The 14838-nt window shown below is 51.6% G+C and overlaps 1 protein-coding gene across 1 annotated transcript; it reads left to right on the plus strand.

Moving 5' to 3' along the window:
- Positions 1 to 3223: 3223 nt before the first annotated feature.
- SLC22A13 (solute carrier family 22 member 13) lies at positions 3224 to 12758 on the plus strand. Its single transcript, XM_037526574.2, has 10 exons — positions 3224 to 3756; positions 7676 to 7779; positions 8028 to 8182; positions 8406 to 8574; positions 8793 to 8913; positions 9002 to 9096; positions 9299 to 9513; positions 9704 to 9812; positions 10383 to 10598; positions 10823 to 12758. Exons 1-10 carry the CDS (start codon positions 3379 to 3381, stop codon positions 10914 to 10916), a joined length of 1656 nt encoding a protein of 551 aa, XP_037382471.1. The 5' UTR covers positions 3224 to 3378; the 3' UTR covers positions 10917 to 12758.
- Positions 12759 to 14838: the final 2080 nt, after the last annotated feature.

The following is a 14838-nucleotide window of genomic DNA, read 5'->3' on the forward strand; positions in this document are numbered from 1 at the left end:
TTCCCAAGAATATAATACCACTTCACAGGTGGTACTGAATAATAACAAAATAATTACTCCCTCTTGTTCTTTGTACAATCATTGCTGTCATTCATATCATGCTGATATGGGCGATCCAAGGGCAGGTATACACTGGTTTGTTGTGCTTCACTTTATTGCACTTGATACTTTTTTTTTAATACTGTGTTTTTTATAAACTGGTGCTCCTTCACCGGCAAAAAAAGATTACAGCTTGCTGAAGGCTTATGGTGATGGTTAACTTTTTTTTTAAACAATAAACTTTTAAGTACTACGTTTTTGAAAGAGAGAGAGCTATTATTGCACCTTTAAGAAACTATAGCACAGTATAAATGTAACTTGTATGCAGTGGGAAAATTGAAAGAATTGTGTGACTTGCTTTATTGCAATACTGACTTTATTGTGGTGGTCTGGAACCAAACTTAAAATCTGAGGCATGCCTGTATATGTATGTGTATACCTATATACATACATACATAAACACTTCTGTGCGTGTATTTATACATACTTGCATAGATAATCTAATACGTTATTTTGAGCAAGCTGCTGTCTGTTAGATCAACTACTAATCACCACCCTCTAATCCATAGACAGATGATTCCCAGGGATTGTCCTGAACACTTCCTTCAAGGAGAGTGTGTTCATTCTACTTAAACAGCTCTGGTGTTTAACACACTCAAGACTCTTCTCTTTGTCTCATTTGTTTGCCTTTGAATGAGTCTAGGTGCAAGGAGAGAAAGGGGTGGGGAATAGTCTATGGGCTTTCCCTAAGGGCCAGAGCAACCCTACTCACTGGGCTTTTTTAAAATTTTATTTTATATATATTTTATATCGTTCTTCCTTTTTGTACAATGCATGCTTTCTCCTCTCAGGTGTAGTCCCCATAAAATTCCCAACACCAGTTCACCTGCACACCATCACCATAGTCTCTTGTGTAAGAACACATCCCTCCCCTCTTTTGATCCCTCACCCCGCCCCTGCTGAGTGTCTCTGATTAATAGTTCTTTGTTAATTTTGTTTTCTGATTTATTATAATTATTTTTTTTTCCTGGTCCCTTAGTTGGTTCCCCAACATGCCTCCTATAAGTGAAACCATCCGATACATCCGATATTTTTCTTTTTCCTTGTGGTTTATTTCACTGAGCATAATCCAGGCTTTTTGGGGCAGTCAGACACCAGCATGGATGGCGATATTGGGCTCAGCCCCCCAGGTCAGTGAGATCACAGTGTAGAGAGGTGCGGGGGTTACAGTGCTCCAGGAGGACTTCCTCAAAGAAGAGAGCTGGCCATAGGCCAGGAGATAGGGGCAGCCTTTGGGAAACTGCGGTGGTGGACAGGATCAAGACAGGAAGTGACCAAAACATTGGGATTGGGGAATGTGGAAGTTAAGTCCATATCCATTGAGTGCCTCAGTGCCAAGACTTTGGGATCTTCCAAGAAGGGAAGGTCTTTGGTTCTGTTTCACTCATCTGTTGAGCATCCACTCAGAAAGATTCTTTCTCTATTTTCTTTCATGCACCGTGAAATCAAAGAATCATTGGAGACCACCTAGTCCAAGCTTCCCCTTTACACAGGTGAAGAAATGGAGGCCTAGGTGGGTAGAAGAAACAGATTCAGAATCACAATGACTCAGTAGCAGAGCCCATGCTGCCTCCTCATTCCAGCTCCCTTGGCTACTTGGAACCCAAAGCAGCAGAAGCCCTTACCCTGACTGGAGCGAGGAGATGAGGACTGAGGAGAGGCCCCCCCAGACTGCTACTGGTGGCAGCTGCTAGCATCTGTTTTCTCAGCAATTTAATTTGGGTGATGCTGAGGACACATATTGGATGAGGAAGGAAAAGCGGTGAACTGTGGGGAGTCTGGTGGGAAGTTTGGGTGGGCTTGAGAGGAAAGTGCTCTCCCTCTGCTGGTCATGGACCCCTGCTTCTGCCCTCCATGGTCTGCCCTCTCTCAACCTCCCCTGCATGCCAACTGCTGCCAGCCAGAGGGCCAAATAGAGGCCTGGTACGGCCTTTTTCCTTGCATTCCCTTCACTCATACTCCTCTGCCTGTCTCTAAAATGGTTCAAAATTCCAAACATGAGAAGACTTTCCTATGCAGCTATGCAAATTTATGAGTGTATGAGTATGTGTGTGTTTTTCCCAACTGCCCTCTTTAGTCCCATCATTCCTCACCTCCCATAACTGAAAGAGGCACCTTTCACGCCCTGGGCCTACCTCCAGGAAGACTCCCCCAGGGTAAAAAGGACAGGGGCTTTTATCTTTAGGAGAGTCCACTTCTCTAAGGTCCTGCCTTTCTGTTGGTCCCCAGTCCTCTAAGAGACCTGAGCTGCAGCCACCAAGCTGTGCTGCATCCAACTTGGATTCCAGCACGATGAGTGGCCCCCGCAGGGCTTCTGTAGCTGGGACTGTGATGAAGGGAAATTTGGTCCTGTGTTCCTTTGTTATCGCTGAGATTGCTTAGCTTGCTTAGGGGAACTGGGGCTACTCTGGGGTACTTAGCTTTTTTTTTTTTTTTTTTAATCTTGGGAGAATGTGAATGATCTCTTTCTTGATTAGAGCATTTCAGTGCATTCTCGAATTGTCTCTGGTGCTAAAGAGGAATGCATGAGTGAGTGTGTGTATTTTTCCCTGCTGCCCTCTAGTCCCATCATTCTTCACCTCCCATAGCTGAATGAGGCACCTTCCTGGGCCTACCTCCAGGAAGACTTCCTCCAAGGTAAATGGGGGGTCTTCTGGAGCCTCCCTTGTGTCCTGGGAGGGTCTGCTGGCCTGCGTGCTGCCAGGGGATTGACTAATGTTGCAAACCATCACATCCTGGCCACCCACAAGAGAAAGATTATCTGGGTCAGAAAGTTGCTGGCAGAATTAATATGTAGGAAGGGGCCTTGCTGTTCACCTGACCCCACGACTCAGTGTGCTGGTCCTGACGACAGACTTGGGTTCCCCCGAGTGTTGCAACTATTCTCAAAATTGGATTCCATTGTAATGGGAGGGATTTGAGCTGGATGTGAATTGCTTAGGATGTTGCAACTGGAGGGGGTGTGTGTGTATAACATTTGGCCAAAACTCACTCCTGTGGGCTAGGCCTGAGAAGGTCTTGGTTCCTCTTGTGATATCTGTGTCTATCTAAGTCAGTAAAAAACATCCTCAGGTTCTGCAAGCCAGAGTAGACTGTTTTTTTCATCATACTTTATCCTTCCCAGGCCACAGCTGGGGAGCTGCGATCGACAGGTGAATTGGGCAAGGCTGGATTAAACATTAATGCAGCTGTCACCACTGCCCAGAGGAGAAAGGGCCCCAGAGCCAAGCTACAGAGCTGTCTGGTGACCTCGGAACAAGGAGGTAGTAACCAGCAGACATGGCTGAATTTTCCCAAGTCCTGACCGAAATAGGCAACTTTGGACGCTTCCAGAAACAGCTGCTGATAATGCTGAGTATTCCCAATTTCCTGTCTGCCTTCAACATGTTCTCCCAAATCTTCATGACCCTGGATGAGGTCCACCACTGTTCAGTGCCCTGGGTCAAGAACCACACTTTCAACCTGAGTGCTGCTGAGCAGCTGTCACTGAGCGTGCCCCTGGATGCAGCAGGCCGCCCCGAGTCCTGCCTCATGTTCCGGCCACCCCCCGACAACGCCAGCCTGGAGGACATCCTTAGCCACTGCTTCAATGAGACACAGTCTTGTGATTCGGGATGGGACTATCCTGAAAACAGGGCCCTGTCCCTACTGAATGAGGTAGGGCTGCTTTTGCCCATCTGCCCACCTGTTTCCTCATCCCGATCCTCTGCTCCTGGTCATTGGAGTCGCTGCTCTTGCCCATCTGCCCCCATGCCCATCTGACTGGACACTGGTACACCTGTTTTTCTCTTCGCCGCCTGCCTATCAGCCCATCTACCTCCCTGTCCATTTTCTCTGGCTGGTCTGTCCACCCACCTGTCCATTTTTGTCTGTCCCTTTATCTCTGCCTGTTTGCCCAGTCACCTGCCTTTATCATGCGCTCCCCTGTTTTCCTGTCTTTATGCCGTTCTTTCTCTCCAGTGTTCCCATCGGTTTGTCCATTTGCCTGTACCTTTCAGTTGCCCCCCATGTCTGCCTGCTTACCTGCTTTCCCGACTCTCATGTTACCCCCTTCCTTGCCCACTGGTCACCTTCCTGCTTGCTTGACTGGGGCTCCTACCTTTCACCTTCTCTCTAGATCTCTGTCTGCCCCTGCGATGCTGGTGGGTCAGCATGACTTCAGGGTGTGTCCTGTAGATACTGAGCATTTGTTCTTATTAAAGTTATTTTCTTAGGAAGGACCCAGGGAGATGAACAGGAAGAGTCCCACTCCAGCAATCTCAAAGCCAGCAGGGGCCTCAGAAAGCATCTAGAAACCTCTCTTGCTTCCCAGGCGGTAGGGTTGAGCCAGAGTCGGGAAACAGCTTGACCAGTGCCTCATAATGACTTGGCTCTGGAGCTGGGGCTTCTCTGGGGGGCACCTGCTGCCCAGATCCCTGCAGGACAGACCAGAGACCTGAGGGCTGGTGTTATTGGGAGGTTCTCCCTCTATCACCTTGATGGTGGCAAATCCTGAGCCTTTGTGGTGAGGGAATCTGGAGTCCTGAGATTAAACATTTTCTACCCCATGGGTTAAAAAAAAAAAAAGTATTTTTCAGGGCTTTCAGCCAAACATTTGCTTCTTAATATGTGACCATAAACCTACCCCCAGGACCCTGGCACCCTGAGGATGTGTCCGTTTCCCTGTGACCATCCATCTCACACCACCCCAGGGGGGAGGGGTAGCTTAGAGGCCCTCCCAGGCTCTAGATACAGCCCAGCAGGGCCCAGTCTTATCCTCACTGGCTTCCCATTATCTCCCCAGCACCAACCCCCATGGCCGATCCCAGCCTCCACGGGTCCTCGGGTGCTGTGGGTGGGCTCTCCCTCACTGCATGTTATAAACTCTCCCCACCTGCCAGGTATCATCCTTCAAGGCCAGGCAAATGCCCAGATCTCTCAGAGCTGACTCTGGCCCTTGTCTATACCCTGCACTGGACTGTTCTTTGGATTCAAAGTCCCTTGAGTATTGACTGTGAAGGAAACAGTCAGAGGCGGGAAACCTGCTATTTCTCTTCTCCAAGGACCCCTGGTGGTCAGGGACCGTCTTGGCTCCTTGCAGAGGGAGAAAGGGCTGGGTGGGTTCTGAGGCCAGAACTCATAAGTATCTTATGAGTGTCATAAAAATGTACTCACACTATGAAATTTAATGCATTTCATCTCTATATGGCTTCTACATAAAATAAATCAATTGAATTAATCCCTATGATCTGGATCAGGAGAGGGATATGTGATGATGGGGTGTGTTCCAACAAATGGTGATGAGATTTTGCAGACGACCTTGGTAGGACCCAGACACAACCATCCACTGTGGGGGCTCCTGGTGCTGGGGAGGTTCATGACTCTCCAGAGCCCCACATTGGAGCCCCTTTTCATCTCCCTCATATGTAACACGATGCCACCACAGGAGCTTGGTACACCCTCGTACCTCACCCAGTTGCAGAGTGGGAATGACACCCCTCTTGTGAAGTTGGAGTGAGGTGTGGATGGTGGCACTGCATGGGAGTGCTGGCCTTGGAGACCCCGTGGCTTGGCACCCATGCCTTCAGAGCATTACAGCCATGTCCGAGGCATCTGTCGCCGGCTGCCAGCTTCATGAACAAAGGGATCAGGGTGTCCTCAGCTAATATTTGCCAAGAGCTTCCTGTGTGACAGGTACTGGGCCAAACACGTAACATGTGTTCATTCCTTTCTTACTATCAGGTGGTACTCTTTGGAATATCTTGTCCTTCCTTTGTACATTGGAAGCTCACAGGGTCAAAGTCACTCAATCCCCACTCCAGAGGCTGACATCAGCAGAGTTTATTTATTATTATTAATGTTAAATTGTGTCTAACGAAAAAGATAAAATAGTGTCTAACTATAAAGATAATATTAAACAAAAACCAAACTGGAAAGAACTAGGTGGAATACGAGAGGCAGTCTCCTGTCCTGCCTTGCTTCCTTCTCTGGGCCAATCAGTTAATCATTTGACACATACTGAAAGTTCTAAAAATTGAACAGTTGTCCTTGAGAACAGAAGTATGAGCACAACAGTGTCTCCTGGATTAATTTCTTAGCACCTCTCCTAATATTAAGAGCAGTCTTTTCTGCTGTACAGTCAGAATATTAAGGTTTAATAAGACTCCCATGATTTGGGACATGTGCTGGAGGCCAAAGGTCATCTAACTGGAGGTGATGGGCTAGTTGGCCAGCTGTGGGGATCCTTCCTTCCGTCCACAAACATTCTTAGCTCTCACTCAGTTTCAGCCCCTGTCTGGGTGATGGTGACGTCTGAATTCCACTTCATCCAGCTATGGATTATCTGTCTCAACTCCTCCCTCAGGGACTATGATAATAAAGCAAGGATTTTTGTCAGAATTATATGAGAACGTGCACAGAGGGCATTTAGCACGGTACCCAACAGAGAAAATATACAAAAGGCTTTAGACATGGTTGTGCAGCTGCCTCCTTGAGCTCACATGTCATCTTGTGTCCCCTCACTCCCCAAATACGCCTTTGTGTATGGAGCAAAGCTGTTTCAGGGGGGCCGCAGAACTCCCCAAGGGGCCACAGACCAGTGGGGACGGAGGTGAGTCTCATCCACCAGTTAGAGGTGCACATGCAGCAGACGGTACAGTGACATGGACAGCGTGTTTACTCCACGCGGCTTCCCGGTCTGTCCTCAGTGAGCGTCCAGGGGGACTGCACCACCCCCATCGTGTGTGTGTGTGTGTGTGTGTGTGTGTGTGTGTGTGTGTGTGTGTGTGTTGCGCGCGCATGCTGTCCTCCATCTTAGTCTCCTGCCTCAAGGACTGTACGAGGGCTCCCTAGGATTCTGATTGCCGGTGAAAGATGGGAGTTTTAGGGGGATTTTGCAGCCAGATGGGAAAACTTGGAGAGGCCCAGCTGGGTTACAGCACCCTGGCTGGGGGAGGAGGCCCAGTGGGTCAGGAAGCAGCAACTAATGGTCAAAGGTTCCCAAACCTTGTATCCTGTGTCAGTAACTTTACATGTTTCTCCAGGACAAAAGAAATACCTAAGAATTTTATGTATTAAGTAATTAGGTCCAAACAGCAACTACTAACAATTTAGTAGTTGTTTAGAAAAAAAATACACGTGCATTGAAAGAAAACATTTTTATTTCATTTGTAAAGCTATTACTGACAGGATGTATGTGCCTATTGGAAACTGCACAACTTTTTACCACCACCCTCATTTTCTGCTCCACATGATTTTCACAAGGTGCTTGCCTTTTTTCCTCAGCAACTGCCAAAAATACAACTTCACACAAATATGTGCCACTGGAAGGAAGGTAGCGTGATCTCATGTGAAGACTGAACTCCCTGAGCGAGCAGTTTGTGTGATTTCATGGTGCTGAGTACTGCTGCATTTTGCTTTAAGTTCTAAACTTCATGCTGCTTTAAAACGCACACTCCACTGGTTCATTCTGGGGCCCTAGAGTGCCTTGACACACAGTTTGGGAACCAAACATTTCCAGTGGGTGGGCTAAATGATAAAGGAGTGGCCCTCAGCTGCCCCTGAGATGTCAGGTGTCCATCTGCTGTGTCTGCCCTAGTTCAACCTGGTCTGTGGCCGGAAGTACCTGGAAAAGACCTCGCAGTCGGTATACATGGCGGGGCTCCTCGCCGGGACCCTCATCTTTGGACCCCTCTGCGACAGGTAAGAAACCTGGCCGTCCCCCGGCCTAGCATGTACTGAGTCCTGGCACGAGTCCCCCTTATGCCCCTCACTCTGATCTCTAGGATGGGGCCCTGCCCCTCCCCCCACGGGACTCCCAGGTCAGGCCATGTACCCATTCCCCACCCCCCAGAAGGAGATCCCAGGGCTGGCCGAAGCTCCCTTGCCTGCTCCCTCAGGTAGACTCCAGGAGGGAGCACCCCACAACATCCGCCCTTTTATTACCCAAGGATTGGTCGAAGGATCATAATCCTGGTGCAGCTTTTGCTCTTTGCTCTCTTCGGCCTGGCCACAGCCTTTGTGCCCAGTTTTGAACTCTACATGACCCTGCGCTTTGCTGTGGCCACTGCTGTGGCTGGATACACCTTCAGCAACGTCACCCTACGTGAGTATCGGGGCGGTCATCCTCAAGTCATGGGGTGAGGCCTGGGCCTCCGCTGGCCATGCTCCCCAGCCTGCATGCATTGTCAGGTGCCCGCCCCACCTAGAGTGGTCTCATACCCCCTTCTGTGCTGGTCTGAGCTCCAACCCTGACAGGGCGGGGTCTAGGGAGAAACAGGCTTCCCGGGGCAGGGTCTGGCCCAGGCTCAGTCTCTCTCTTCACACAGTTTCAGAGTGGGTAGGGCCTGCGCAGAGGACTCAGTCTGTGGTCCTGACCCACTGTTCCTTCTCCATCGGAGAGATGGTGCTGGCGGGACTGGCCTATGGCGTCCGTAACTGGAGGCTCTTCCAGATCTCCTGCACAGCACCTGTCTTGCTGCTCTTCTTTTACTTTTGGTGAGAAGACACTACCCAAAAGCCAGCCACCCCTGGGTTAGCTGTGCCAGCTGTGGTTGGAGTACAAGGCTCACAATTATCTCCTGGGCTCTGGGATGCACATCTGGGGAAGGAGCCTGCAGAGGTGTGGGTTTCAGGGTATGCTAGAGCAGCCAGAAGACTCCCGGGGAGGTTCCAGGTCTCCAGGCCCCAAAGTCACAGCCATTTCCAACCTACAGGGCTCTGCCAGAATCTGCACGGTGGCTTCTGACCCAGGGGAGGATAGAGGAGGCTAAGAAAGTGATTCAGAAGGCGGCTTTGGTCAACAAGCGCAAACTCTCCCCAGAGCTCCTGAACCAGGTACTTGTAGCAGCCTGGGCCAGCCCTGCCTCTGAATCTGGCCATGTGACATTTCAGCCAGCCCCCTCACTCTGTGTTTTCCTCTCAGCTGGTTCCAGAGAAGACAGGCCCCAGGGGGAATGCCCTGGATCTTTTCAGACATCCCCAGCTCCGGAAGATCACCCTCATCCTCTTCTGTGTCTGGTGAGTGCGCTGGGGCCCATACCCCTCCCTGAGACCTGAGCCAAAGGGCTGCCACTGACTAGTGTGTCAGTGGGCAGTGGTGGGAGGGGGCACTCTGGCTGGAACGGGCTGTCTGGGAATGACTGTCTCACCCTGGCTCTGCCACTGTCTCTTGGTGTGATGGCGTCTCATCAGTAACAACAGATTCTTGGACACTTTGCAGGTTTGTGGACAGTCTAGGGTACTTTGGCCTGAGTCTCCAAGTGGGGGACTTTGGCCTGGACATCTACCTGACACAGCTGATATTCGGGATGGTGGAGGTGCCTGCCCGCTGCTCCAGCATCTTCATGATGCAGTGGTTGGGCCGCAAGTGGAGCCAGATGGGGACACTGATTCTGGGTGGCCTCATGTGCATCATCATCATCTTCATCCCAGCAGGTGCCAGGGCTGGCTCTCCCCTGCCCCCGCCCCTTCTCCGTCCCCTGCTGCCATGGGCTAAACCAATGGCCACTGCGCTTCCCTTTAAGGAGCCAGGGCTTCCTGGGATTTGGGGACCGAGGGTGAGGCGTTTCGGTGGACAGGCAGGGTGCAGGGCTGAGCTGATGGACTGACCAGCATCCTCCTGCAGACCTGCCCGTGGTGGTCACCGTGCTGGCCGTGGTGGGGAAGTTCGCCACATCTGCTGGGTTTACCATCACCTACGTGTACTCTGTTGAGCTCTTCCCCACCGTGCTCCGGTAAGGGCTGCCGCTGAGGCCCTGCTCCTCTGCCCCTGGAGCCCTGGCTTTGGCCGTTCTCCTCTGCCCTCATGGTCTTGCCACAAATAGCTAATGGGGCTGACTCCAGCACAGCAGTGGGGTGCAGGGTCACTAGAAATCTCCCCCAAGCCTCCAATCTGTCCCCATCTGATGGAGAACAGATACAGAAGTGGCCATGCCCTGCCCTGGTCAGGACTAGAACACAGGGTAAATCTCAGAATAAACTGCCCAGAAAAAGGAACACTCAGGTGGGGTCTGGGGGTGGTCAGGAGGCGTAGCCTCTGACCTGAGATTTGGTGGATGATGGGGGTGTAGCAAGCAGACAGAGAAGCCTAAAGGGAGAAACATGGCTCACAGTGAGGTTTCAAGTGTTTTCAGCGCACAGGGGTAGAGAGTGGGAAGGCCGGCTGTGCTGGGTGGGCCTGAACACCCTGCAGCCTGTGGCAGCCACAGAGGGGGCCCTGGGCCCTCTGAAGGCAGTGAACAGCATGGGGAGCTACAGACCGGAGTGGAGGTTGGGTCCATTCACTTTGTATTGGTCACCCCCAGGCAGACAGGCATGGGACTGGTGGGCGTCTTCTCGAGGATCGGGGGCATCCTCACACCGCTGGTGATCCTGCTGGGCGAGTATCACGTGGCCCTGCCTAGGATCATCTACGGCAGCCTCCCCATTGGGGTGGGCTTGCTCTGTGCCCTGCTGCCAGAGACACGTGGCCAGAGCCTGAAGGACACCATCGAGGACCTGGAGCAGTGGCACCCCCCACAGTAAGATGTTTGCTTCCTCTGTAGCCCAGGATTGGGGCCTCACATCAATGACATCCATTCCAGAAGGCCAGGCCTCTCCCTCACCTTCATGTGGTGAGGCCTCCGGAAGCACAGATGTGTGACCGGCTCTGGGTTCATGTTCCCTACTTTGGTGGGTGTTGGTGACAGAAACTGCCATGGGACTAACTCCTGATGAGCCCGTGATGGCCTTCTGCTCCCTCCAGGTCTCCGAAGTCAGCACCTTCAGAAAATGAAGCGGAGGATGCAGGGAGAACTTCCAGGGCAGGGGAGGCCTTCGTGAGCAGCACGTACTTCTGACGGCAACTAAGAGCTAGAGCGGCAGTAGCAGGGAGCTGCCTAAACATTCCCCTGGAGCTGGCCGGGATCCATGAACAAGACCAGCCTGGCCCTGGAGGGAGCCCACCGAGACCCGGCCCAGCACCCATTGCAGGCTGCGGAACCCAAACCAGAAGATGGGGGACAGCACCTCCCTCCTTTCAGCCCCTCTCTCATTCCCACGGCCAAACCCCTAGTACCCTGCTCTGGCTTAGGGTCCTGGGTGTGTTTTGGGCTTAACTTGTTCTCTGGTAGCCTCATTAGAGACCCCCTATATTAGACCACACATATTACCCCTTATATTAGACCTCCATCATCCTCATTCACCCCACTAAGAATGTAGGGAGAGAACTGCAGGCCAGATGAAGGGGAGGCAGAGTGCTTTTGGGGGGGGCAAGTGTTATCGCTGGAGGAATTTCTGGGTGTTTGAGGCACCAGACACAGGTGGGATGTGCAAGAGGTCCCCTGCCCTCAAAAGTGTCAAACCCAAACCAGAACACCTAGGTAGGGCTTTTCCAAGTATGTGCGAGTAGGAGGAGGAGAAATGTGAGATTGTAGGTTCTGTCCAGGCTCGTGAAAGCAAAGACTAAAGAGAAGGTTGAGGTTCTTGCTTGTGCCCAAACTGTGTGACTCGGGGCCAGCATTGGGGGAAGACGTTGGTCCTGTTCCCTTGGGCCCCTCTCCCCTTTCACAACCTACTGCCTGTGACTCCTGTACAGCCAGCAAGCAGTTCAGGGTGAGGGGAAAGGGCGTAGGTGTTGTTACTTAGCCACCGGTCAGAGTGCTTTCCAGGTTCACACTGGCTAATCATCAGCCTTCCAGAAGGCCTCTAAAAGCTCTTCACAGACTGGATTTGTGTGTTTCACAGAGACTCTGGGGATCTCTCGTTGCTCATTAGCATGAGCAATGCACTCATCACTGACCTCTTGGGCCCTTTTCAGCGGCTGCCCCCAGCTTTGTTCTCATAGTCTCTCCCCGGGCAACCTCGCTTCAGAAGAAAGCCCTCATGGGCGGGGGCCCATGGAGCAGCCTCAAGCCAGGCTACCTTGCACAGCTACTGCTTGGCCCACAAGAACACCACACAACCTCTTGCCACCAAATGGCGGGTGGGGCAGAGGTGGGGGTGGTGCCCTCCACTGCCCTCCCCTTGTCCGGCCTTCAAAAATCTCTCTACCTAACCTCCCACCAGACAGTGGGGTTTCAGTCTCTTCTTCCCACAGATGTCCCCAGCCCGACATAAATGTTCTTTCTGAACCTCTCTCCCTCTGCTCGTCTTCTCTGGTTGTAGCCTGAAGGGAGTGGTAGGTAAGCGTTTGACTGTAAATCCAGTGTGGGGGTGCCAGAGCCCCTCTTGATTAGATGGATGTTTATTACTCATGGTTCTCGGCTTTGCATGTAGGTGAAAGTTCTCTTTAGCTTCCTGCTGTGTACATTAATGGAGTCCTAAGCTCAACAACACACATATTTTTGGCACAAGGTAGCCCCAGGCTGACAAGGCCCTGTGTGACATCTCCAGCCGAAAGCGGTTTTCTCCTCTAAGATCGTTGTGTCCCTTTGAGGCAGAATATTCTTCACTCTTGGAAAGGGACTTAAATCGGCCCTTTATTGACCCAAGCCTAACACATTCACTGATGGCCTTTGGGAAGGTCTTCAGAGACTTTAAATTTTTCTAGGGATTGTAGACTTAGGCGAGAAAGATTTTTCTCTTTATGTACTAAAGTGTGCCCTATGACTTGTTCTGGTTTACAGGTGAGAGTCTCTTAGCAGTCTCTGCTGTGGGCTCTGCAGCGGAGCCCAGGACCTCTGAGGAGAGAGGTAGACCTGCTCTTGACTTTACTCAAGCAGCAGGATATAAAGGGGCCTGAGCGGGCCCGGAGGTGACAGGTACAGACCGGGCCGTGGTTGTTCTTCACTGGGTGTTCAACAAGGAACAACCAGGATTCGGCTCACATCTCAGGTCTCTGGGGCAAGGGTCATCCTATTCTGGGCTCCAGGCTTCCCAGTGTAGAATAGGTGATGTCACTGGTCCTTTTCCACTCATCCTCCAGGATTCTGATCTTGGGTGCCCTGGCTGGGTGTGAATGGAAACGCCTCCAGCAGTCTGTCCCCAAGGCTCCGGGAGACAGGAAAAGAGGATCACCGCCCATCACCCAAGCGCTACAGGCTTGGCGTGGGCCTGAGTCCCTGAGCTGGGCCTGGCTCACACACCCTGGGCTCCGCCTCACTCACTGACCCACTCACCCATTCATCTGTCCGGGGCCCCCCGTGTACCTTGCCCTGCCCTCAGGAGCACACTAGAACCACATATCCACCAGTCACCTGCTATGAACTCCCCAGTGCCCTGGAAATGTGTAAACAAGACAGCTGACCCAGTGTGTGGGGTACGGAAGGCCCCCAGAGCGTAGTCAGATGAAGGGGAGGCAGAGTGCTGTGGGGAGGCAAGTGTTATAGCTGGAAGAATTTCTGGGTGTTTGAGGCACCAGACACAGGTAGGATGTGCAAGGCCCATTCTTAATTTTGAGCTTTGTTCTGAGGGCAATAAAGGTCATGTTTTCTTTTTTCTTGAAACAAAGGAATGACCCAATAGGATTTGTATTCTAAAAATCTATTTGAAGATTGTGGTGGAAGAGGGTAAAAGAGGGAGCAGAGAAACCAGGCAGGGCATGATTCCAATGCTGGACTAAATTGCAAGCATCAGTGACCTCCGTTTATCCTCACAACATTGTGATGGAAATGGGGTGATGTGATGGCCGTGGATCCGACACGGGGGCGGGGTGGGGGGCGGGGAGGGGGGGAGGGGGCTGGATCTGAGAGGAAGCCAGGAGCCAGGCCCCTTTTTACATGGTTGCGCCTCTGGCCTGTGTCCTGGGTGCAGAGCTTAGCATCTCGGTTTCCTTTGGCTTTACCAAAAAAAAAACAAACTCACTCCCTGGCCACTTGGCCCAGGCCTGCCCCGCTCGGAGACACTCCGAAATCAAGACCACTACACAGGGCATCTCGTGTTCATTAATTCAATGTCCAAAGCCCAAGGGACCCCTACACTGCCCCAGTGAACGCCCCTTTTTCAACATTGTTCCCCTGACCTGGCCCCAGTGCATTGCCACCCTCTCAAGCCTGTGACTCCGGCACTGCTGGAGCGGACGGCAGAGTCCTCAGCCCTCTCAGAAGCTTTTCCCGTTATGCATTCTCTCATGACTTGGTCAGGGGGTGGAGAGCGGGGAGCCCCTTGCTCCCTGTTTCTGGTGCTCCACTACCATGGCCCCTGCCACTTGGAAAAACCTCTCTTGTAGAACCTCTTCCTTGCTCACTTGACTTCCAACTGCCATTGCCTTGTTCTGGGCTGTCCCTTTTATGCTAGCTCCTGCTATTATCTTGGAAAAATTCATCTCTTCCTCCAAAATTTCAAAAATTTCTAGCACAGAGGTGAATGAAAGAAGGACTCTCAAGAGCAGACATCCCACTGTCTGGCCCCAGCATCCCGTCCTTCCAGCTGGTTTGCTCCACAGTCGCGTCTGCCTTAGCCTGCCCAGGCTGCAGAACCAAGCACTATGGGCAGGGTGGCTGAAAAACAGGAATTTGTTTTCACACAGTTCTGAGGCTGGACGTCCAAGATCAGGGTGCCAGCAGATCTGCTGAAGGTCCCCTCCCAGCCTGGCAGATAGCTGCCTTCTCTGTGCCCATGGAGCCATGTCTCCCCACCCTCTAACCTGTAGCTTCAAATTTTTGTTAGAAAAGAACTAAGTAGAATTAAATACTAAGAACCCTTTTTCCTCCCTTCGCTATGTCCCTCCCCTCATGACTTATTCTCCAGCTGTTCTAACAAAATTCTCTCTGCCCCTCCATGTTCCTAACAACAGGAAATCTGCGGGCCTTTACAGTCTGTGAACCCCACTAGAACATTCTC

Source organism: Talpa occidentalis, unplaced genomic scaffold (genome assembly GCF_014898055.3).
Source record: "Talpa occidentalis isolate TD23 unplaced genomic scaffold, MPIMG_talOcc4v2.1 talOcc4.10, whole genome shotgun sequence".
Lineage (NCBI taxonomy): Eukaryota > Metazoa > Chordata > Mammalia > Eulipotyphla > Talpidae > Talpa > Talpa occidentalis.

Coding starts and splice junctions, on each gene's coding strand:
- SLC22A13 (XM_037526574.2), top strand. CDS start 3,379: ATGGCTGAATTTTCCCAAGTCCTGACCGAAATAGGCAACTTTGGACGC. Junction 7,780..8,027: donor TTTGGACCCCTCTGCGACAG/GTAAGAAACCTG, acceptor TTATTACCCAAG/GATTGGTCGAAGGATCATAA. Junction 9,813..10,382: donor CTCTTCCCCACCGTGCTCCG/GTAAGGGCTGCC, acceptor GGTCACCCCCAG/GCAGACAGGCATGGGACTGG.